The 24,705-nt window shown below is 42.1% G+C and overlaps 1 protein-coding gene across 1 annotated transcript in view; it reads left to right on the top strand.

The window, feature by feature from the left end:
• brf1a (BRF1 RNA polymerase III transcription initiation factor subunit a) overlaps positions 1-24,705 on the top strand; it is a 133,485-nt gene that overhangs the window by 67,432 nt on the left and 41,348 nt on the right. The window contains exons 13-16 of the mRNA XM_040041591.1: positions 10,174-10,235; positions 11,255-11,336; positions 11,550-11,605; positions 16,809-17,074. Coding sequence (XP_039897525.1) covers positions 10,174-10,235; positions 11,255-11,336; positions 11,550-11,605; positions 16,809-17,074 — 466 coding nt within the window. The remainder of the gene's footprint in view (positions 1-10,173; positions 10,236-11,254; positions 11,337-11,549; positions 11,606-16,808; positions 17,075-24,705) is intronic.

Genomic DNA, 24,705 nt, shown 5'->3' on the forward strand with positions numbered 1-24,705 from the left:
TTACATTATTATTTATTATGATCAGTTATGGTTTTGTTAATTATAGTTTTGGGATTTTAATGGGGTTTGTGCAAAATGATGAAATGAAACAAAATATAATTTAAAGTCCACATTTATGAGGAAACTTTTCAAATATAAACAAGTTGGCTTCATTTTCCTTTCTGGGGTATTCCCCCCTCCCCTCACTCACACCCATTTTTGTGTCTGGGGGAGGAGGAGAAGAAGCAGGTGGTTGAGTGGGCGTATGCTCAGCCTCAGCTCCTCCAAGGTCAGTGGAGGTCACGTTTTAATGGGCTTGCCCAGCCCACCCGTGTCAGCGAGAATCTCTCACTCTATTTATTGCCTCGGCCGGCTGGTTATTTCTTCAGGGCAGCACTGGCATCAAGCCTTATTACCTCATAGCACTGCAGAGAAGGACTTTTACACCAGAGCTGCCTTTTTTTTTTTACATACGAGGCATTTAGCCAACAGTCTGGTCCAGGCATGCTTTAACATGAGTAGAAGCAAAGAGTAAATATGCAGTAGTGTCCAGCTTGCAGAAAAAAAATTCAAACAAAGGCAATTTTTATCTGTGACATTCTATATAAATAATATGACTGGCAACATATGAAGTAGCCCTCTTTGCAAAGAAAATATTCAAAAAAATCAATAATCTGCTTTGCTCTCTGCACTTTTCTTTACTTCGATCACATTAAACCCCGTCTGTTATCATATTCCTCATTTTATTAAATGTGTATTTCAAGCTCTGTAATTGCATCTCTGCACTGCAGCTAGCAATCAAAGCGCATTCACACAAATGATTTATGCTACATGCAGGGAAGAAGACTGCATCGTCACAACAGCATTACTGCGTCAGACCGGTTGCTGTGGCCTGTGATCCAAACATTAGTTTGTCAGACATTCGTTCCTGTGTTTCATTTACAGAATCTCAAGAGCTGTAGACTTTTATGACTGGCCGTACAGTTCTGTTAGCTTGGACTATTAAACTAATAATTCTTTAAACTAAAAGCATCCGAGCGTTGAATCCAGAAATCCCTCTCAGCTGCTACACTCACAATTCTATTGGATGTGCTGAAAACATGCCCAGCGCCGACTGGGATCAGTAGTTTGCAGCTGTGCTGTTGGATTTTATCATACGTTATCATTGCAGTCCTCCTCACTTTGTCATAGTCATACTTTGTTTCTAAATGCAATCATCACTCCGTGCAAACATGGTACCTGTCTGCTGAATAGAAACGCTGTTTCTGAGAGAAACCTGGTTGCTGAATGTAAACCGCAGATAATAAGACCGCTGGTTGTACTGGGTCAAGGTGGATGCTTAAAAACTTGGCTAGATGCCACAAATGGGCTGTCAAAAGCTGTACTGCCCCCAGTGGGCAGTAAGGTGTACTGTCTTAATCAACAAGGACAGAAGATTACTAGCTAAAGTTTCTCCTTAGAGCAGATCGTTCCTGCTTGAGTAATTATTTAAGCTGGTTTTTCAGTGCACACCAGAGCCAGTGCGTAGAAGTATCGCTTGGTTGTGTTCTTTGTGCAGCAGTTTCATTCACTTCACCTCTAACAGCCACCGTCTAATCTCAAAGCAGAAAACCTGACAAATGAAAACATCTCCCTTCACGTGTCTCCTCCCTGCGGCCCCCGTGGCCGAGCTGGGCGCAGGTCGAAGGGTTTGGGTATGTAGGAGTGGATCAGGATTGTTGCTGACATCAAGAGCTGAGAGTCTGGATAATGTGGGCTGCGTTTGAAGTGTGGATGATGGGTGATCCTGCAGCACCGAGGCTACACAGCCCCATTCATCCCTTAGATCACACACACTCAGTCTTTGTTTTTTGTTTTTTTGTCTTTTTTTTTCCAGAAGGGGAAGGAGGTAGAAGAGGGAGGGGGAGAGGACATGAGGTGTGGAGGAGTCAGCAGACTGGTGCTTCCTTTTAATTCAGCCAGCGTGGCTTTTTTTCCCTCCATTTTTATCCCCGCTCTCCCTTCGTCTTCTCTGTCTGTGTCATTTCTGTCAGATCAGGCCTAAATGAAATACAGCTCAGGATTAGAGAAAGATCACTGAACTCCTCTTAAGCCTCCCTTTTCTCTGTCTCTCTATCCTAACTTTTCTTTCCGTCTTAACTCATATTTTACTGTCTTCAGTCTTTTCTCTCTGCCTGGTCTCCCAGCTGCTGTCCTCTCATTCCTCCTCGTCCTCCCTCCTGCTGACTTTTCTCCATCAGTCTGTTTGTCTCTCAGTGTCCTACCTAGCTCATTCTCTCTCTCTTAATCTCCCCTGCTCCGCCTCTTTTTGTCTTTATCTCCCTGCTTTTCTCATTTTTCTCCCCTTGTTACGACTTCAGTGTCTCTTGCTCTCTTTGGCCTTTCCATCTGCTGTTTATCATCTCTTTGTGAGAGTAAGGCTGGGGGTTTTCCGTTTCTCTTAATGTCAACAAATGTTATCAACCAAAATGTCCTGCTGTCAAAATTTCCATTAGGATCAGTATAGTTTGACTTTCTTAAGAAAAATGAACTATATGGTTGTGTGTGAGTCATGATTTAGACTCACTATACAGAAATCAACACCAACATTTAGTTGTTCCTACTAACAAGTATGCTTATCCAAAGCCAGATTTGAATATTTTTCTACCCCACGGGGGCCGATAACTCCTTCACCTGTCAGTTAGATATGCTTTATTCTACTTGTAGAGAAATGTACTTTCGACCACATGCTGCCAAACCGGAGACAGAAGCACAGACTGATTGCTGTCTTTTGTAGACAATGTGGACAAAGTGGTTTGTGAGGACTTGCGCTGACTTTGTGGGTCTTGCCACCTTAGCTTTCTGAAACGAGACGTCACAAATACGGGGAATGTTTGATTTCTCAACCACAAGTAGGCCCCACCCAAAAGCAGACCCTCTTGATTGTTTTTCTAGACACCGATGAGATCATAATGTACAAAGTAAACGTGCTGTTCGATGTAGGAGTTGAAGTTTAAGAGTGTGACTGTGAGCACATCAGGAAAGTGCTTACTGAGGTCATGAATTAAGGGAAACAAAGTACTTTGCAGTAGAATTTATATACCGCAAGACCAAAGTTGCTGCCCCCTGCTGGTCATCAGAAGGAAAAAGACGTGGGTTTAAAGCAGGGGTGTCCAACTCCAGACCTCGAGGCCCGGTGTCCTGCAGGTTTTAGATGTGTCCTTGATCCAGGACGGCTATTTAAATGGCTAAATGACTTCCTCAATGTGTCCTGAAGTTCTCCAGAGGCCCGGTAATGAACTAATCATGTGATTCAGGTGTGTAGACCCAGGTTGAAATCTAAAACCTCCAGGACACCGGCCCTCGAGGCCTGGAGTTGGCCAAGCCTGATTTAAAGCATTATAAAGCTGCGTTTAATTTTCAGCCAGCACGACGATGAGAAAATGTCTTATAAACGAGAGATTTGGAGATCAGTTTTCTGTTTTTTATTTGATTTTTACAAAACATCCCAACTTTTTGGGAATCCCTTGGCTCTAACAGTGGAAAACTAAAAGTTAAACATCTGATCATTTGAAAGATTCCTCAAGTTAGCCACTGTTTTTGTTTTTCACTTCTGCACAATGTAATTTCATCATTGGCCAAAAAACCCGTTAAAATCACGAACGAGCCGCGGTGTTGAAGGGTAGGGCTGCAATCTAATCGGTTTCCTGTTTGGAATACATCTCAAACTTTTCACCACCCCTCCCCCTATTGCAAAAAATTGCAAAGACCAAAGCACAGCATTTGTCTTTTTGAGCCTGGCCTGATTATTGCTTTGATCGCTTGGGATGACAAATGTCACTTGTGCCAGATTATAGTTCAGTAAGTAACAGGAGGACAAGCTAAAATAAATATTTGAATGTTAATGTGCTTTCTGAAGATAAGCTGAGGCATGGACAGAGCAGACTGAGGTAATTTCCTTTAAACATGCTGATCAGCCCGGTCAGAAATCAAATGTGTTTGGTAAAAGTCATGAAGAAGTGCAGAGGAGGAGGAGGGATACACAATATTGTTGAAAGATGCATGCACACACTTTTTTTCCCCTCATCTGGTTCTGGGGTCAAACTCAAAGGGTTGTTTGGGTTGTATTTGTGCTACGAATGGCTGAGCAACAAAGAAACGAGAGCTCTGGAGGAAAAGTAGCAGAGCGTTGGATGTGGGATCATCTCTTTCAGAAAGTTGCAGATAAAAGGAGCGACACTGATATGCCATATCCAACATCTAAAAGCTGTGGAGGAAGGGAGTTTCCAAAGCTATCTGACACGCAGTTCAGGCATAAATCTAGCTTAACTCTGCTCAGTACCAGGCTGGGACTGCATTATTCCTGCCTGAAGACACCCGCACAGTGGGAACTCTCAAATTAGCATGTACAGGTAACATTTCTACTCAGTGTGGAGCTGGAGGAAGGCCACGAGTTTTAGTGGCCACAGCTACAGAACTGAGTCATCGAGTTTTAATTGATTATAAATTGAGTTAAACGCTGAAAACCAAGCCTCAGTTTAACGTTTGTGGGATTTCAGTGGCTGTAATTAATAAAAGCTGGTTTTTACTAACCGATGCATTTACTTCAGATGTGCCCCAGTAAATGCACATTGCCTCCTATTTTAGCCTAAAACTACAGGGGCTAACTTGTTCAGGAAATTGTAAAGCATGTTTACAAATGAAACTCTATATGTGCGAGGTGTTTTTAAAGCTTTATGTCTTCAGTGGGATCCAGCGGTTTTGGAGGTGGGAGCACAGGGAGGCAGGAAGCATTGAGAGACAGCCTAAACACGTTGTTGGTTCTGGTCTTTTTCTGGGATTTGTGGACACTAAGAAAAAGAAGGATCCTCAGCGGCGGCATTATGTCTTACTTTTTCTGCTTGGCTCACTCACCAGCCCCCCCCCCCCCCCTTTTAAATCTCTTGTTCTCTGCCTCCTTCACCATCTTCAAAAGGCTGTCTACTTCACCTGTTAGCGTTCGCTCCTGCGGGGCACATTTTCTCAGTTTCTTTGTGTTCTTTTATTCTCTCGTCTTTCGTATTAGAGGTCCTCTGCGGTGAAGCATCTTTTTCTCCTGACCACATCAGACAGGCCTGCTGCCACCCGGGACACTGTGATATGTGGGAGACGGCCAAGAAGGGGATAGTATTAGGGGGTAATTCTGAAGCAGTAAGGGAGGGGTTGAGGAGTATACGTTGGGTCAGGTTACCTGGCTGTGAGGGCCACGAGAGAACAGGGTGATAGGGTTAACAGCTTGCGGTGGATTAGGCTGGTTGAACACCACCTTCCTGTGAGTGATTTTTGTTTTCTCCTTGATTTTCCTTCAGGCCAGCCGTATGCCTGAAAAGAAATTGAATTTGGCATCTTCTCAGACAGCTGTCGAACCTGCAGCTGTGAGCAAATAAGTGTCCTTACTGTGATGCCAGATAAAGGAGCTTAGCGAGTAAAATATATCATATGTGGGCTGGAGCCAGTTAAATCACATTGTTTATGGAGGGATGAGCCATCCCTCGTGTTCATGCACAGTGAATACTGAAGTGAAATTTAATGCCAAGACGAGGCATTCCTGCTCTTGTTCTGGAGTCACCTATCAAGGTCACATGACTGTTGGGACCTGAATGACTAAAGCCCATCCATCTATCCATCCAGATAAAAGGACTTTGCCTTGTAGATGGTAGTTGGTTGCTAGGGGGCTTTAAAAGTTCCAGATGTCTAGTTAACCCTCTTGTGTCTTTATCATGTCATATATCGATCAACAGTATCCTTTGCTGAAGCTGGTAGTTGCTTCAGTTTACTCACCTCAGAGTTGACACTGGTCTGATTGTATCCTCACGTGGTGTTGTCTGGACCTCTCAACGATGGCTCTCGGGCCTACTCTACGTTACAGTGTGTCTAGTTAGCGTTTAGCTTAGCACTAATTAGCAGATTGTGTTTCTGTATGTGTGCAAGTTCACGGATGCAACTTGCTAAACGAGCTTGTTGATTTTAGCTGATAACTTGGAACTTAACTCTCTGGGTGTTGCAGCTAAAATGCTGAGGCTGTACCCGGTCTTTAAGTCTGACATCATTAGCCGGTTCCAGGTTCAAACTTTGCTTCAGGTCCCAAAGTCAAACAAACACTGCGGCATCACTGAGAGTTAAAAACTGTCTAAATTCTTTCATCTTCATTAAAATGATCAGTGTGGCTGCTCTACCAGGTGTAACAATTAAGTTTAACATCCAGGCATCCATGAAAACACAATTTTTAAATTTTAGTTAGCAGGGAGTTAGCTTGCTAGTTTCCATCTAAAGATGATGAGAGATTTCTGATGTAATTAAAACGTACAGCTCTGCTATCACTTCCAACATAAATGAAAACTAAACAGCAGTGACGTTTGTAGGGTTACTGAAGGTGGGCTAGCTGGTATATAATGATGTGCTACGTGGTGGATAGCTACACAGCTATGGTTAGCATAATATAAACACAGTGAACCTGGAGGATGAACGCTAACCTTTTTTTTCTGAGCTTTAAAATGAATAGCGGTAATAAAAACCAAGATAGGCTGACACTGGTCACTGCCTGTTTTTTCGGGGCTTCAAACGTAATCACTTAAAGACCAGATGAGGCTACAGAATCCAAAAACTGGTGATGTCACAGTGTCTATATCCATTGATCAAATAAAGGCCCGCCCTTTAAGCCAACCTTCATGTGATTGGCTGCTTCTAGCAAACAGAAGTTTAAAGGGCAGCACTAAACAGGTCAAAATAGTGTTTGAGCTCAATCCTCAAACAGCGCTCAGAGGCGCGGTTAGTTTCACGGGCTGACTTTTTTTCTGCTTTAAATATCGACACAATTCACTGTAAGCTGTGTGTTACAAATACAAATAAAAAATATTATATAAAAATATTATATAATAAAAATATTATATAAGCCACTGAAAGTCCAGATCTCAGAATGATTTTAGCCATGACTGCCTGTTTCCCTGCTTTTCCCTCCATTAGTGCTTCCCCTTTGTCTTAAAAGTGTGTGAATGTGTGTGTGAATGGGTGGATGACTGAACGTGTAAAGCGCTTTGGGGTCCTTAAGGACTAAGTAAAGCGCTATACAAATACAGGCCATTTACCATTTTACCATTTAAAAGAATTTATTACCACATTGTCAAGAGTAGGGTTTGTTTGGGAAAGTGTGTGTGTGTGTGTGTGTGTGTGTGTGTGTGTGTGTGTGTGTGTGTGTGTGTGTGTGTGTGTGTGTGTGTGTGTGTGTGTGTGTTTCTTTTTTGGTTCTTTTTCCTCCTCAGCGCTGATGTGCAGGCAGAGCTGCATCTCTGAGCTACTGAGCTGCTGCCAAAAGACCTCAGGCTTCTGTCAGCCTGGACAGGAAGAGAAAAGTAGTTTCTCTGCATGCACGAGGTCATCAGGGAGGTGATTTCTGTTTTCCTTTAGGATTTGGAAGTTTTGTGAATGTGCTGCGAGTCGTCCCCCCCCTCCCACACACACACACACACTCTCTAATGAGGTGATGTAATCCACCACTTCTTATTCATAGTGACACAAAATGTTTCTGGCCTTCAGCAGTTTCCACTGAATTTCCACTGATGAGGGCCAGATGGCTTAAATTATTTTGTCTTCTGTGTAATAATGAGATAATCTCATTAAAGGGGCTTGGATTTAGTGCTTATTTAGCCCAGCCTGACCATCATGCGTTTATGGTATCCTACTACTTATTCTAAATTCATCATTAGACCTTCGAAGTAACATAAAGCACATGTTTTGTTTTTTCCTTCAGTCATTTTGAGATTCTTCAGGTTTTATCAGATTTTTATCTTGTATGAAAAAGTGTTGATCTGTTTTCACAAATAAACACTGAATGACAAGTTCAGCTAGTCGGTTGTACGATTGAAACCAGGAACAAATTCATAATGCTTCAAGGTTTCTTAAAAGAGGATTTTGTTTGTTGATTCTCTGAAGTCAGCAGCGTCATCCAAATAAAAAGATTGTTAGCTTAACTGAACAGAGTGGGTTGTGATATTTGGGTAGTAAAACCTTGTTCATAATCTATTAATTGCACATTACTTGGTTTTTAGATTCAGGCACCACCTCCTGCAGGACGGTGCACCCCGGCTCCAGGAAGCTAAACCTGCAGAAACTACTGCCTATGTCTAAATGCCAGCCTGCCCAACAGGACTCTGACGTCCTGTATCTGTACCTCAACAGGTCATAGCTTTTTGTGCCAGAGAGAGGAGACCTTAAATTATATATCTGAGAAGCTGGTGCATGTTCTGTGGTCTCGTACAACAAAATAGTACTTTCCAAAAAAGCTTTAGTGACCTGCTCCTATTAGTTTTTTTTTCTCTGTATGTCCAGATTATTAGACTTCCTCTAATACCTAGAATTTCACCTCAGGTCCTCACTTAACCGATTATTTAACACCATCGACACAGTGTAAACAGCTTTGTTTTTTTCAAACGTCACATGTTTAGGCTCACTCTTGTGCCATAATGAAAGTGGGGGTTTAATACATATTCAGTTGGATGAAATCTGAATGTTAAAAGTTCCTCAGTGCTTTGAGTCTTCTCTGTATGTGTGTAGTCCTTCACTGTGAAGTTAGCTGTAGATGCTGCATTTATCATCAGGCTGAGTCCCGATTACTCGTACCTGAGGGGAGACGTGCATCTCCTTGTTGGAAGCAATAAAGTTATATATTGGTCCTCGACTTCACGTGACATCCCTGCCTGTTGGCTCTGCACCCTTCACATCTTCATTAAAAAGACGAATAGGCAGGAAAGTGAAATCGAAGAGCCCGATGTCTCTTATTTCAGCTTTACCTTCCTGATATACCGAGGCAAATTGTCAACCTGCGGTCCACAGATTCTCCTGCACTCTCACCAAGAACAATTTTATGGGTTTGATTAAAATTAGCAAGTGTCGATATATCAAAGCAGCGGCTGAATAATAACTCAGTAATTGCTCCCTCCCCCCTGCTCTCTGCGGGGTTGGACTGGTGTTATCAGCTCTCAGTGTCGCTGCCTCTCTGCCTCCCGGAGCTGCCGATCTCTCCCAGGGCTTGTCTCTGTCTTATCTCGGCCCCGCACTTCATGGGGAGGAAGTTCTTAGAGGGCTGGGCCCGACAGATAGCGACTGACCTGTCTCTTCCTCTGGAGCGGTTTCTTTTTTAAGGAAGCTGCAATCTGCTAACTGAACTAAAAAAAAAGCTGACTAGATTAGCCCCCCACCCCCCCACCTCTCCAGTGGTGCAGCAAACACACCCTTTACTGTCTGAGGATGAATGTATTTCTTCTTCTCTGCCTCTTCCCTGCCTGTCTGTGCACCTGTCTCTCCTTAATGAAGCCGGGAAGCTGCCCGTGGACTCAGGTGGCTCTTCTTTGAAGTTGCCGCCGACTGGGAGTTTGAACTTCAGGAAAGAAGGGCCCCTGTGAACATGTCAAACACAGAAAGCCTGACAGAAGTTAAATGACTCCCATAAACCTTTTGCTTGCTGCTTCTTCAGATCGAGCCTTTCAGTCTTTGCCTGTCTGATGTCTGCAGGCAGCCAGAGAAACACTGCACTTTGTTGCAAAACAGCTAATCAAGGTGGAGAATCTTTTGGAGTGAAAGCTGTTGAATTTCCATTGATGGTTTCCTTCTCCTGTCAAAGCCGGCACACACTCCCGCTTCTTCCAAAGAAAGAAAAAAGTCATCTTTTGTTTCCTTTTATCAAAGCCAATCAGATTTTCTTTGAAATTTCTTTTCCAAAATTGGACTTTGTGCAACCGGAAGATTTGAGATACCGCTTTCCTTCATCGACACATCCTTCACAGGTAGGAGCGGGAGCGTGTCTCGGCCATCTTACGAAAAATGCAAATCGCTGTTTCAGCATCCCAGTGTTTCCAAATAAAGCGTGCTGAAATCTAGAAAGCGTATCGTAATTGAAAAGAAAGAGTGTGAAGGTAGATCGGCTTAAAGTGAGTTAAGCCTGTTAGCGTCTTATTAGAAGTCACAGTGCATTTTTCTACTTCTTTTTTTTAATTTAGCGATTTCCTCCTGATAGAAGATGCTTCACAGATCTTCCACAAGGAAGAGATTTTATTTATTTATTTATTTGTTTTTGCAAGCTGCCGTTTCCTGTTTCAGCCCTTTGGGATGGGGCGGCTGGAGTAAAAACGTGTGTTACAGCAAATCTAAGAGTGTCCATTCTGGTGTGTGTCTCTGTGACAGATGGTGCTGCTGACAGCGGGGAGCTCGACTTGAGTGGGATAAATGACAGTGAGATAGAGCTGGTACGTACCTGCTGCGTATGCAGCTCCAGTCACGCCGTACACACTACAGATTCACACATGCGATGTGCCTTCAATGCCCTAAAATCTTTCTCAATGTAGAAAATTCTGTTAGCTTTTCCTGTAGAAGAGTTAAAATCTCATCAAATGTTTTCTGCTATTGCAGAACTGTTAGCATGTAGCATGTTAGCTTGGTAAAAAATAGCTAAAAACTTGGACATGGTTCATTTTCAGAATTTTAAAAAACAAAATCTTAAAACTGTAAGGCAGCTACAGGGACAAGAAACACAAGACAAATCTTTGCATTGGACAGATTATCTCTTCACTCATCAATAATAATCATAATCAAATTGTGCGTGCTTGTCTACGGCTTCTTTTGTTGCAAAAACCACTGACTCTAACCTGTTTGTTAGTGCTGTTGTCTTTCTAAGTCCCGCCTCTGCTTGTTTTTGACTGGCTGCTTAAATGCAAAATAGACAAGCTGGATTGGAGGCCAGAAAAGCAACTTATTGCAATTTATATTTTTACAAAGCTTATCACGTCTATAACAGCCGTGCACATTTCAATCACATGTAGGAAACTCGACTACACGTCAATGACCTGCAAACAGCAACTTTCCTCTTTATATAGAAAATAGGAATCCTTCTAAAATGAAGACAAAATAGGCCTCAAAATGAATAAAAACATAAATAAAAGCGTGAGCCTCGCTGTGTAATGTGTTTATCTCAGTCAATAGAGTGCAAGCTCTAATGTGTTGTGTACGATAACATTGGATTCACAGGGTTATTCGCTGGGATGTGGGAACATGGAAGCACATCGTTAAAGAGAAGTTTGACTCAAACTGTGTTTTTTTTTTTTTTAATGTTCCAGTATGTTGCTTTCTTCTTTCTGATAAAATATGTAAAAACCAGGTTGGTTAACTGATGATTAAGCACAGAGGTTAGCAGCAGGCTGTTTTACCTTAAAAAACTGGGAAACTCCCTGTAAAGTGAACTCCTGCCTCTCCCTGTGCTCCTCTGCAGTATCTGCTGAGTGACAAAGAAGTCAAAATCAAGACGGCACTCTGGATGGCAGAAAACTCCACCTACCTCAAAGAGCAGAAAGGTACCTTTGAGTATGCAACACGATCTTAGTGTTTCAGTGGTGAAGTTAATGCTCATTGGTTGGTTTGTCCCAGAATCTACCTCCTACTTTTAGTCCTCTATCAGCCAAACAGAGCTAAACCTCCAAATGAACCTGAGCGTTCAGGTTGTGTCATATTTATGTCCACTATCTACAAGTTTGTATGCTCAGACAGTTTCTTTTATTTTCTTTCAGAGAAGGAAGCCAAGATAGCGAAGGAGAAGGCGCTCGGGATCTACAAAGAGAGAAAGGTAACAGCAGACGGTCTGAAAAACTGTGAGATAAGGGCAGGCATTTTTGTTTGAGCTCGCCGGGATGACAGAAAGTTTGTCTGAGGCGGTAAATGGTCAGGCAGCATTATTTATTTGTTTTTTGTTTTTTTGTGGTCAGGCAGGGTGAGAGTTGATCAGTCAGACAGAAAATGGCCAAATGGGCTGTAACACAATTTGTCAGCCGTAAAAGCACCGGTCACATCTGATGCCGCATGATCTGTTCATATCTCCCAGCTGTCCAACCAGCGGCTGCCTCAACTTTGACCGCTTATCTACTTGAAATCTGCACCCTACACAATCCTGTCAAAAAGCCGCTCATTCTTCTGCTTCGGCTATCGGTCTGTGCGCTAGACTCATTGTGCCTGAAATGTCTCAGATTGTTCTTTTGACAAAATGTTTCAGACCCGAAAGAAGAAAAAACACATGAAAAGTACCACAGATATTAGTTTGCCTGAGTCGTTTTGCAGGAGGATCTGTTTAACTAACAGCATTAAAGCACCCATATTCCCTGTCACACATTCACAGGTCACTTTATTAGGTATACCCGTTCAGCTGACAGTACAAATATCTAATAAGCCAATCATATGGAAGCAACTCAGTGCAGTTTGGCATGTAGGGAAGGTGAAGAGGACCTGCTGGAGTTCAAACTTCAGGATCACAATTAGGAGCAAAAGCGATTAAAAGCAGCATAATTGTTGATGCCACACAGACTGCTCAGAGTATTTCAGAAGCCCATGTCGTCTAGGATTTTCCCCTGCAGCAGAGGTCACAGGCAATGGTTGAAAAAGAGAAACTATCCTGTGAGCAGCAGTTTTCTTGCTGATGCCAGAGGTCAGAGGAGACTGGCCAGACTGCATTGAGCTGACAGAAACAAAGGTATGCAGAAGAGCAGATGGGCAGCAATGGCAGAAGAGCACGCAGTGTGCCACACCTGTCAGCTGAGAACAGGAAACTGAGTCCACAGCTGGCACAGAACCAAAAATGAGCAACAGGAAAATGTTTCCTGGTCAGAGTTAAACAACATGAAAGTACAGATCCATCCTGCCTTCTATTAACAGTTCATGCTGCTGGTGGTGCAGGGGTTTGTTGAGTTGTTCTGAAGGCAAAAAGGGGGCTTGTTGATCTGTGTGGTGTCACTGAACACGGTTAGCCAAAATATGCACACTCTGGCTCTGAGAAGCCCCACCCACTGACTGGCTGCCCCTCATAAAGCTTGTTTACAAGGGACAGCCAATCAGAACACAATGGGATTTAAATCGAGGGGGAAGGAAGCTAATTTGGCTCCTTTCAGAATAAGGTAAATACAGATTATTATTATTATTATTATTATATAGATTATTATATAGATTATTATATAGAGTATTATAGATTAATATACAGATTATTTTGAACTGTGAATCATGCAAATAAACTCTAGTAAAGTTGAGGAATAAAAGTAGTAAAGTTGTGTGGCTGGAAATAAGGAAAGTGGTCTCCTATAAAGTTTTAGTAATGCGAGTCCCACATACCTCAGGAGAACTCCTGCAGGCTTGTAATAAGTGCCTCAAACTCTCAGGCCTAAATGCCCAACTGCACGCCACTCTGAAATGATCAGATAAAGATGTAAACAGTTGGATGGACCCCTGCAAACTTACCCCATGTGTAGTAAGTTTGCAGATTCAGCAACATTATTTCAGCCTCGTCACATTTCATTTTATTTTTGAAGCACCTTTTGACCCTCAACTACATACATACATATATATATATATATATATATATATATATATATATATATATATATATATATATATATATATATATATATATATATATATATATATATATTAGGGGTGCAACGATACACAAAATTCACGGTTCGGTTCGGTTCGATACTTTGGTGTCACGGTTCGATATTTTTTCGATACAAAAAAAATGTTCATGCCTTTTAATTTGTCATTTATTAAAATTATAATCTATATTTTAACTCAAAAGTACAGTTTTTAAATTTAACCCTAACCCTTGTGCGTGTTTTTTATTTTGACAGCGAATGCGCACCTGCGGACCACTTATGTGCAGCCCTGGTTATTTTAGCTCATTATTGCAGCCCAGAAATTATTTTGTCCATGAACCATAAAGCTGCACTTTTTTTTGCCTTATAGTCTGATTTGTCATAACTTCTCCGTTTTGTGGTAAGCTTTTCTTTGGCTGTCACTTCTTCACTATGACCTGTCTTATTTGGCTCAGCAGAACTAAAATATATATATCCTGCTGCTTTTACACACGGACTCACATAAGCTCAGCGATTCTCTGCACGATCAACCTCTCACATGTTGAAGCTTGCTGCGGGAGATTTCACTTGTCATGTTTGCATAGTAAGCTAACGATTAATAAGACGATGTCAGAGGAATTGGTGCACAAATTATCATCACTCACAGATCAGTGCTGTCGCTCTCTATACACAGTTCGCACGATTGCAAAGTGAAAGCAAAAAAACAAGCGCAAATTCAAACGCGACTTCAATATGTCACATATTGACAGTGGCTCACAGATGCCAATGACATAATTACCCAGCTACATTTCTGAAAGAATGCAAAAGCATTGACATATATTTTTCCTTCCTACAATAGCCCGACGGGCAGGGCAGAGATAGATTTTGGTAGCCCGACTGAAAAAAATCGCTAGCTCCAGGACGTCGGGCTAGCGATATTGCAAGCCCTGTATCTGATTGAGGAATCACTCATCTTTGGAAAAGAGAGTTTATTACAGAGAAATGTCTCTTTCCAAAATAAAAGCTATACTATCCGCTTCTTCTGGGCTATATTCTCAGCAGCATAAGGAGAATCATGTGCTAACAGCTGTCTAAATGACTCGGCTAAAGTTAGTAGCATGCTTGTTGTTTTGGTCTTTGCACTAGGATGATGTCAGCGTAAATGTGCAGTCATATTCGTTGTGTTCCCACTAGTGCTTTCAGGTTGATCTCGTTGAAATGACCTTAACGCCACAACACGGCAAATCTCCGTTAACGAGCTACCGCCGATCGCCCGTGTGTGGGGCTAGACGGCCAACACGTTAACGAGCTAACTGCGCTAACACACTAGTTCCCACCCATGTAATTGAGCATTGCATGGCACATCCAACATACTGTTTTACTTTAGTCCATGACTCGCTTACCTTCAGGGTCATACGTCACATGAAAACCAAAATAATTCCAAACGCCAGATCTGAATGAGGGTGGGGGAGGTCCATGTGTCTTGCTAGCTTGCCCTGCGCTCTTCCTTCTGACTATGCTGTCTGTGTTGAGCGCTCAGTGGATCTGCGCTCGACAGTGCAGCCTAGGCGGAGTAGTCGAACGCAGATTCACTGAGCGCTCAACACAGACAGCATCGTCGGAAGGAAAGTTGATAAAATAAATTACAAATGTTGTATTGTTCGATACATATGCGTACCGAACCGAAAGCACTGTATCGAACGGTTCAATATCGATACGAATATCGTTGCACCCCTAATATATATATATGAAAAAATATGTCAGTACCTCAGTACTGTGTGTTATCTGCATGTAGTCGTTAAACCTGCCCATCAGGTTTAATGATTCTGTGCAGGCAGATAATCATTCAGGCAGTAATTTATTCAAAAGAATATCGCTGGAGCTGCAGTTTGTCTGTGAATTATTTTCTGTAGGTTTTACTTGTAAGAGGAACAGTGAATAAAAATACATTAAGATGCAAAAGTTGAGAAAAGGGGGATATGTTACTGCCCGAGGTAATGTAATTAAGTATCACTAGAGTCTGACCAATACTCCAAAAGCCAATTTTTCAGTGCTTAAACCAGTCAAAAGCATCACATTCTGAGCAGTGAAGAGCTTAAACCTGTCAGTCTTTAGCGATAAATGACTGAAGTAGAGTCGATGCATTAAAAACTGCAAAGTGAGATGGACAGTGAGCGGTACTGTGAGCCAGACTGAGACTAAACACAGACAGACGGGCAGTAAGTCCTGTGGAACTGGTTTCTTCTCATTTGCCATTACTGGTTTTGGCTCAGCACAGGCCCTTTGTTAGACCCAACATCTGTTCACTGGTTTTAACTAGCTGGATTAACTGCAGTGGAACAGATCTAATGAGACACGCAGCCTCCCGACAGCTCTTATCCAACCAGCAGCAAACTGTCACATCACTGACAAATAAGTGGCTGAATAAACAACAGGAAGAACATCGTGTTGATGCACAAAGGATTTGAGCATCCTTTGTTTTTCATTTGGTAACCGTTAATATTCTGTGTTGATTAGCTGCTGAATGGGGAAGAGGGGCTTTCAACTGATCACATCAAGTGTGTAAAGAAACTTGTTTAAAAGTGTGTTTTTAAAAGTTTTAAGGAAATCTCTGCTGATCTATGTCATAATTTAGAGAGGGGGTCAAGGTTAATGCAGAGTAACTGAAGCTGGGTGATAACCTCAATAATTGAGATAAACTGCATTTGTACAGAAACATGTTGGGTTTTATATTTGCCTGAAAAGCTGTTCTTTAGTCTTGCCTTTAGAGGGCAAATCCTCCATGGGACCCAAATGCTTTAATATAAAGACAAACTGTTTTCAGATAACATTTGAGCTTTGTCTGGTTCAAAGAACTGATTGATCAGGACTTGTTTTGAATGTATGCGGTCCTAGCCAGGACAAAACTTTAATTTGGGCCTCCAGGAAAAGTCGTTTTTGCTGAGCGAGTAACGACTAATGAGCCCTTTAAGCAACAACCTGTAGCTTTGAATTTTTCACCCCAGCAGTACAGGTCTAGGGGTGACGATGTTGGTTCACTCCTGTGCACTAATTGGAAATCAAACAACAATTTGACTGGTAACCATAACAACATTTTGTACGTCCTTTATATTATTTATCAGCCCTGAAGACCGTTATTTTTAATGCGTGAAATATTCACACAAATATTATTTGTCCGGTGTGTACAGGTCAATGTTTGCATACTAATACATTACAGTAATTCCTGCTAAACCTAAATCTGCATAAGATAAGTGTCTTACTTTGCTCATATAAGCATGTAGCTAAGCCAAATTACAGCCCACACATACCTGGTTAATCTGGAAGCAAATACTTTGTTTTGCTGTAATGTGTTTTCCAGATGTTTTGCAGATTATAAAGTGTCCTTGTTTTATGAGAGGCGATGTTAAGCTTTAGTTTTGTTTGAAATCCCGACAGCCAAGGGGCCCCAATAGGAAACACGCCCCGATACGAGCTAACACGGCTGACGAGGCCATTGAGAAGATGCTGGAGCAAAAGAGGATCTCCTCCAAGATCAACTACGACGTCCTTAAGGACCTCAACGTCAAGCCCTGCGCCAGCCCAGCTCGCAAGGCTGAGTCCCCAAAGAAGGAAAGGCCAGCCGCCAAGCTGGCCGGACGCAACCGAAGACCCGCCCAAACTCAGCTCAGCCTCAGCACGCCTCTCAGTACTCTGGGAAAAAGGTTGGTGGAAAACCTGGTTTCTAATAGTGAGCAAAAAACATTAAAACAAAGATTCCTAAAGCCTGTCAGCAAACTGCCCACTTCTTAATGGACCTCTGAGATTCTGGCTTTTAAAGCAGAGTGCACATAGAAGGAACTTAAATCTAATTAATATATAGTGCCCGCTCTTTGCCTTTTAAGCAGTACTGTTTCTTTCTCGAGGGATTTGGCAGCCTTTGAAAAACTCACTACAGGTCTGCTTCTGTAGATTTACAGCTTGTCAGTGTCTTCTCTTGCTTCACCTTTTCCCAGGCTGACTCCAGAAAGTTTAGATCCGACCTCTGTCGACCTGTTACAAGACTCCTTTTTATATGACACAAATCCATCCCACAGATTTACCAAACATTTGTAGAATGGTTCAGTACTTATTCACGTAGAATCAGAGTAACAAAGCATTTTCATGTTTCCCCAATATGCTAGAATCACAGTGAAGACTAAAACGATTGGGTTACTGATTTGATCGCTCAGTTATGCTCCAGCTATGACTCGATTCTGCCTGAAAAAAAATGATTCATGTGGTGCCCACAGACCACACTGATTCCTGGCAGTAAACAGCCATTTACAGGCTCTGACGACTGCGTTTGCCAACCACAGAGGTCCCTCTGAAAGCCGGCTCAGCTGTGATGCTTCTCTGCTACATGTGCTGCAGTGTGCATGTGTAAACACTGGAGCTGGAACCATTGTCGTGGACGCAATACACAACTGCACCATTACACCGGCATCTTTTTCTACATTATGGTCTTTAAAAAAATGATATTGATACATATCAGTGACACGTTTCATGCTCGTCGTACATTTCCCAGAACTCTCAATTATTTACATAAGATTCCTACTTTTTTTGAGTGTGTGTGTGTCTATTATCTTGTAAGCATATTAAGCAGCTAAAAAAAGATCTCTTGATGAGAACAGCTGTTGTGCCAGCCACTATGTCATCTGTGGGAGGCTCTTTTCCAAAAACATTGTGTGGATAGTGAATTCATTGTAATTTAACCTGCTCCCGTTAACGCTCTCACCTGTCATAACGGCTAAAGAACATGGATCCATATTTACTTTTGTTTGGATCTGCTCAGCCTCCTCTTTCACTCCCTCACACCATTAAATAATCTGGAATGCAAACAACAGATGCTCGATTGAATCAAGGCGAGATGGATGGGAGAGTGTTTGCTCAGGTCTGATCGGCACCAGCCGCTCCTCGTCTGCCACCGAGGTCAGACTCGGCTTTTTGTTTTCCTGGAACAAGGAGGAGAAACTGCCTCATCCCGACTCCGCTCGCCCCAAAATAATCACCTGCGACAGGAGGACAGATGTTCAGTCTTCTGTTATCCTTTTTTTTTCTCTTCCCCTCGACTCCTGTGGGATTTACCGTATTTCTTTCTTTCTTTTTTTTCTTCAGCGATGCACCTTGTCTGCCAGGATTTGTCCCTTAGCGGTTGCTCACCACCCCCCACTCCTTTCGTGACATGCATTCACGGGACTGATCCACACTGATCCTTTCAGACGAATTTAATGGGTTTTCTGCAACAGGGAGAAAAGCTGAGGGGCTTTTTCCCCCCACTTTGTTTGGTAGTGGGGGAAATTGGTTTCCTATGGCTCTGTTTTTAAAACTCTTTCAGTTAATGTTGGTTTTAGGTGCCATCTTGAAGCTTTATAGCTCTCCTATAGAGGCAGCTGTTTGGTGATTAAGGGGATGTAACCCCCCCACAAGTCACCCCCTCCCAGGTTCTGTGGTTAGGTGAGCTCAAGTCATCTGGTTGCAGTTTGCTAGGCGTTGGTAAAGCCTGTTCTGGGCTCTGCGATAATGCGCTGCATTTGGTCTCAGACCCACAGAGGAGTTCAGATAAGTATGCCGGTTATTGCAGTCGGGAGCCTTTCAGAGCCAGTTTCTTTTTTTAAGTCAAATAAAATATATTTATAAAAGACTGCTTAACAAAATGGGTTTGTCACTTTGCTCTCTACAGAGTGATGGGGGATGTAAACACACATGAAAACAGGGGAAGAAAAACATTACAGTCTCTTAAGATTTGAGGCCAAAGCCTGCGAGTGGAAAGCGGGTCATGGAAACAACAACAACAACAACAGCAGCAGCAGCATAATCTGGAGGCAGATATGGAGATGGGAGTATTTCCCTGAGTTTCTTCTGTCTTTAATACTTTATTCTTTATTTTGCGATCATGTGTTTCTGTGCAGCGTGTTTGACTATTAACAATCGGAGGATTAACCCAGAACACGCATAAATAAATAAATACATCAATAATGGACAAAAACTGAAGCATAAAATACAAATTAAAAAAATGCAAATAAGGAATAAACTACACTGAAATCTGATGTAAAGAGACTAAAAAATGAAACTGAAGTAAAATATAAAAACATGAAGATGAACCTAATATGCTCATCTCTGATTCTTATTAAACTTGTGTAGCTTTGAACGATGTGCACTTCAAAATGATGCTCGTGCTTTTTTGGCTCCTCCTCCCTTCTAAACAGCTTTCCTCTAATTGGCTGCACACGCAAACAGAAGGTTTTGAAATCAGTCGGATGAATTTGGTGCTCGCAGTCAGTGCTGCTTGTCTGACATGACCACATTAGAGATATGTGCTCGTGCTGTCATCATTACAAATGACCGAGTCGAGACGACTGTCTCAAACGGATCGCTCTGAAGGTTAAGATTACTCATACATGCACTGATCTAATTATGTGGAACTTTGGCCAAGGTTAGGCTTCAGGTAAACAAACACATTTATCTATGCCTAAGCACTTTCTAATACACACACACACACTCTCCAATGAATGCATTGGGGGCAACTTGAGTTTCAGTATCATACCTGAGGATAATTTGGCATGTGGACCAGGGAAGTCGAGGATCGATGACCTTCTGATTAGTAGATGTCCCGCTCTACTACCTGAGCCATAGATGGAGGGAAAAAAAGCACAATTGGTTAATAAAAAAAAAAAAAGAAAGTGACAGAAAATAACAATGTGAGGTTACAGTTTAATACAAAGTAGAAAAAGGAAAAACTCAACATAAGCGTCCAGTTGTTGATTAAATCAATAGACAGCCACTCTCTCTGGCAGAAACGGCAACCACTCCCTCTCTGACAACATGATGGATGACACAAATTATGACACATTATAGCTTTTCCCATTTATAGGATGGTAATGTGATGCATTAGTGATCATTGTGGGGAAATTGCTTTTGTGCTCACAACCCTCCACGGGGAGGTCAGAGGTCAGGATGGTGAAGCTGCCAGTGATACAGTGTCTTGCTCGAGGACACTTCAGCCTCTTCACGCGCACGGACACTCCACTGTATCTCATTCATCCTAAAGACAATGCTCAAGGACAGAGTAACTCTGAACGATGAAATGAAAACAGGTTTTTTGAATTGGGTCTTCAGATACAATGAACAATGAAATGATCTTTTTTTTTCTATTCATTCCTGTGCATCATATATCCTGGAGTCATGCCGGGTCAGGTAAACGGTTTCAGTCAAACTAAAAGGTGCTTATAAAGGCCGGATCATGTTTTCATGTTTAAGAGCATATTAATAACACCTCAGAAGAAAAAAAGTCCTATAATTTGTATCAGTGTAGTTTGTTGTTGTGCCTCAACAAACAACTTGCTTGCACCTGAAGATCACTTTGAAAGTTCTCCTCCAGAGTGGAGTGTGAGACGGCATATACCCCACAATCACTCAAGGTTGAAGGAACACTTTAAGTTGCTAGTAATAGCATGTGTGAGAAGAAAAGGAAAGCTTGTTGCTTTGTGGACATGATACACCAAGGCAAGCAATCACTCTTTTCAAAGAATGACTGCTGAAAACTGTGGTGGCCCTGAGAGGTCAAACACAGTGCAACTTGCAAAACATCAGTAAATAGAGAAATGCTGCAAAACCACACAAAACACAGTGGAAGCTGAATAAAACACTATGGAAATAGAAAAAAACACACAAAAAAAACCCCTAAAACACAACAGAAGTGTTTTGTGGAGAAAATAACAAGCTAACAGTAAACAGCGAATAGCAAACGTGTTGTTTTATTTCACTTTGGTTGTGTTCTGTGAGCTTTAGCAGCATTTTTCTATTCGCTGTCACTTCCTTAAGTTTCAGTGGGTTTGACCTCTCAGGGTCACTGTAGAAACACTGATTTTTTCCTGTCAGGGAACAGAGTTTTGTGACTATACGATGCTACTTTTTGTCACTTTAGTCTGTTAGTTTTGACCTGAACTAATTCAATACCAAAATGGCAAAATCACAGGTTTTTCAGCTTTGAATGCCTTCGAGCCAACGACAACAACATAAGAGGTCTGGACTCAATCTGTTCACGATGAACTGTTGGGCAGCTGGTGCCTTCCCCATTTTCTCGAGATTGTGACTTATTAATTTGACATTTCAAGTTGTTTTCTCGAAATTTAAGTTGCATAATTCCAGATTTCGAGTTATGGATCACAATTTGTTTTTCCATTGGAGGAAACAAGTTTCCACAGTTTGCTGCTAATGTGTTCACAGCACTGTTTTAGTTTCTGTGCCGGGCAGAACCTCAGACTTCAAACAAACTGACCTATGCCCAACTGAATGAGCGCTGGTGAAAACATTGACACAGCTATAAAAAAACAAAAACAAACAAACCCTGCTTTTAAATAAAATGTATGAAATGTAATATTTGCATTTCAGATTGAGCAGCCATGGTTTTTGATCCACTGCACAGCACTGCTGCTGATCATATTTGACCCCCACGCCTAGTATTTATCAATGACTGAAGTTTGCAAGCAGCAGCTATGATTACACCAAACCAGTAACAACAGTAGGCTGCAACAGTGCTGGATCTGAGCTGCTCCAGTTGGCTAATGGCTGCAGCCAGAATGGCAAATCTCTTCCTTGGAAAGCCGACATGCTCCATGAATGAAAGTCCATCTCCAGTTTCATGTTTTGGCTTTGATCTCCTTGAAGGAGGGCATCACCGGCACAAGCCCCGTCTTTGTGTGTTTAAGAATGGATGCCTTCTTTCTAAAGTGTTCGACCTGTTTGAATTTTTAAAAACACATTCCCGTGCTATCAATGAATCATTGATGCGGAATCGCTGGTTTGAATCATTCATCCCACACTTGCTTCTTTCTTTTATTTTCCTGAATGGATGCTGGCTCCGTCCATTTATGCAGAAATTGCTGAACTCTGCACTTTGTTGCCTTGAATGCACAATAATGTTTTCAACCCCCGCGGTTTTCCGGCTTTCTGTAGCTCTATCCATAAGCCATTAGCACCGAGAAAATGCCCCGAGGGCTGGCGAGCAGCAAAATGGTGATAATCTCCCATTCTCTCATAGCATGTTAGTCGTGGAATGAAAAAAATGGCAGAGACAAAAAAACAATCTCAGCCAGCGGCCGTTGAGCGCAGAATGGTCTCTTTCAGCTCGGCGGTCGAGGAGCAAACCGTTGCCTCGGCCCGTGAAAAGGTTGTTGTGCTGGTTATTGAAAAAGGAGAGGGGCCTGGTGTCAGGGAGACCTATGAAAGTGCAGGAGACGGCCTGCTGACAGTGCAGTCATTGTGCCCTGTTTGGAGGCCGCGCTGAGGGGCTACACTGAGGCATTGTGCTACCGTGGCCTCCCCTCCCTCTCCTGGTTCCTCCTACATGTTCCTGGCTGCTCTCAGAGCTCCGCTGAAGGGGCTGCTCTCAGATTTAGGTCCTTGCTCTGTGTCGTCCTGGAGTTTTCCTCATTTCCTTCTGTCTTAATGTTATTTTCATCATTTGTGGCTTTTTGCAGGTCTGTCTAGCTGCTCTGATATCCACCGAAATGCATGAACTGCATCATAGATACTGATACTGAGCTAATATTTAACATGTTATTTGTAGTTTGTTCATAAATTCTTTCTTTTGCTATATTTTGTTTCATTTTGACATACCTCTATTTTATATTCTGTGTGTTCTGTTCTGTTCTATTGAATCCAAAGACCAAAATAAAGATTAAAGAGTCATCTCTAGGTCCCCAAATGAGACAAAATGTGGTGCAAATGAGCGCTGGCATCCTGCCCTGGAGCACATGACACTTTCTCTGTCATTGGTGACAGGTTCACTAAAGATTCTTGTGCATTCTTTGCTTACTATTAGGAATTATAATTAAAATGCTGTTTGGGCATCCATCCATGCATGTGTAAACAGCATTTTAATGTGATTAAGCTCTTTTGAAAATTAACAATTAGACAAAACAGATCATCATGAGGGTTTGAAGAGCTCTGCTGCCTCACTGGGAACTGCGATGACTAGTGGCACTTCAGCCAGTTTAATCCAATGTGATTTATTTATTTAGCACCACTTCATACAGCAGGTCTCTCAAGGCAATTATACTCTGTAAAGACCCTCTCTGCAAGCTCATGGTGACAGTGTGAAGGAAGAACACCCTTTTAACAGGAAGTGCCCTCTCCCTGGGACCAGGCTCAGGGATGCTAATTATTTGTGAGGTTAATCCAGGTCATCGGGTTTCTGCAGAGTTTGCAGTGCTCAAGTTAGAGTTTGGAGTGCTGAATAATGCCGATTGGTTAAATATGCTCATGTCTTATGTACCCAACATGCCACAATCAGGACGTTAATCAGTCTTAATTGTTGCTGAGACGGAATAAAATTTGTGTACGCTGATAGAAGTATTTTATCTCTGTAAAATCTCTTCAGCTCTGTCTCTAGCTTAAAGTTTCACTGATTCTGTCTCCCAAAAAGGACCCATTTTCTTCACCATGTTGCCATCATCACATCTACTCTAAGAAAAGGCTTTTACTAGCTACCTCTCACTTTCTTTCCTCCCTCTTTTTCCATTCTACCTTCCTTCTTGTTTCCCTCCTCCTTCACCTGCTCCATTCAGCATCTCCTTATTGCTCTCTGGCTCTTCCCCATCCATTTCCTCTTACTTTCTTCCCCATTTTATTCTGCCTCTCCAACTTTGTCTACTTCATCCCCCTTTTTATCCATTTTCTCTCCTCTCTCGACCTGCTTCTCCTTCTTCCTCCTGCACTCTGTTCTCTCACCTACTTTTTGAATTGCTAGCAGTTAAAAGCCCTCAGCAGCAGCTACAGGCCTGTCGAATCACTCTACACCATCAGGTCTTCTCTAGCTTTGGGCTCTCACAACTCGCTAACGAGTTCTTTGTCTTTCTTTCAGCTCTTTTTTTTTTTTTGTTTTTATCCTTTCATCTTCGCTCTTGATCAGAAGTGTTTGCACTTTACAAAATGTGTAAATTTGCCTCACTGCACTCAGACAAGCTGGATGGTTCGACATGAAAACAAGACGTGGAAGTGGGGCAATGACAGAGTCTAATGAGGCCACTTTGAGTAAACAAAGTTGTAGGTTTGAGGCTCTGTTGACATCTTTCTCGATTTATTTAGTTTATTTTTTGTGGTCAAATGAACTGATGCGGTTTTTCTGTCATGCTTGTATTATTATCTGTTGGTGCTCAGTCTGACAGACTGTGTTTTCCTGTAAACTACTTATTCTAAACTTTAGAGGCCTGAAGAATTCTGGTTCAGCATTTCAAAGGACACATACACCGATCAGGCATAACTTTATGACCACCTGCCTCATTTTGGGTGGGTCCCGTTCTGACATATTGGA

Source organism: Simochromis diagramma, unplaced genomic scaffold (assembly GCF_900408965.1).
Source record: "Simochromis diagramma unplaced genomic scaffold, fSimDia1.1 OVJJ01000304.1, whole genome shotgun sequence".
Classification (NCBI taxonomy): domain Eukaryota; kingdom Metazoa; phylum Chordata; class Actinopteri; order Cichliformes; family Cichlidae; genus Simochromis; species Simochromis diagramma.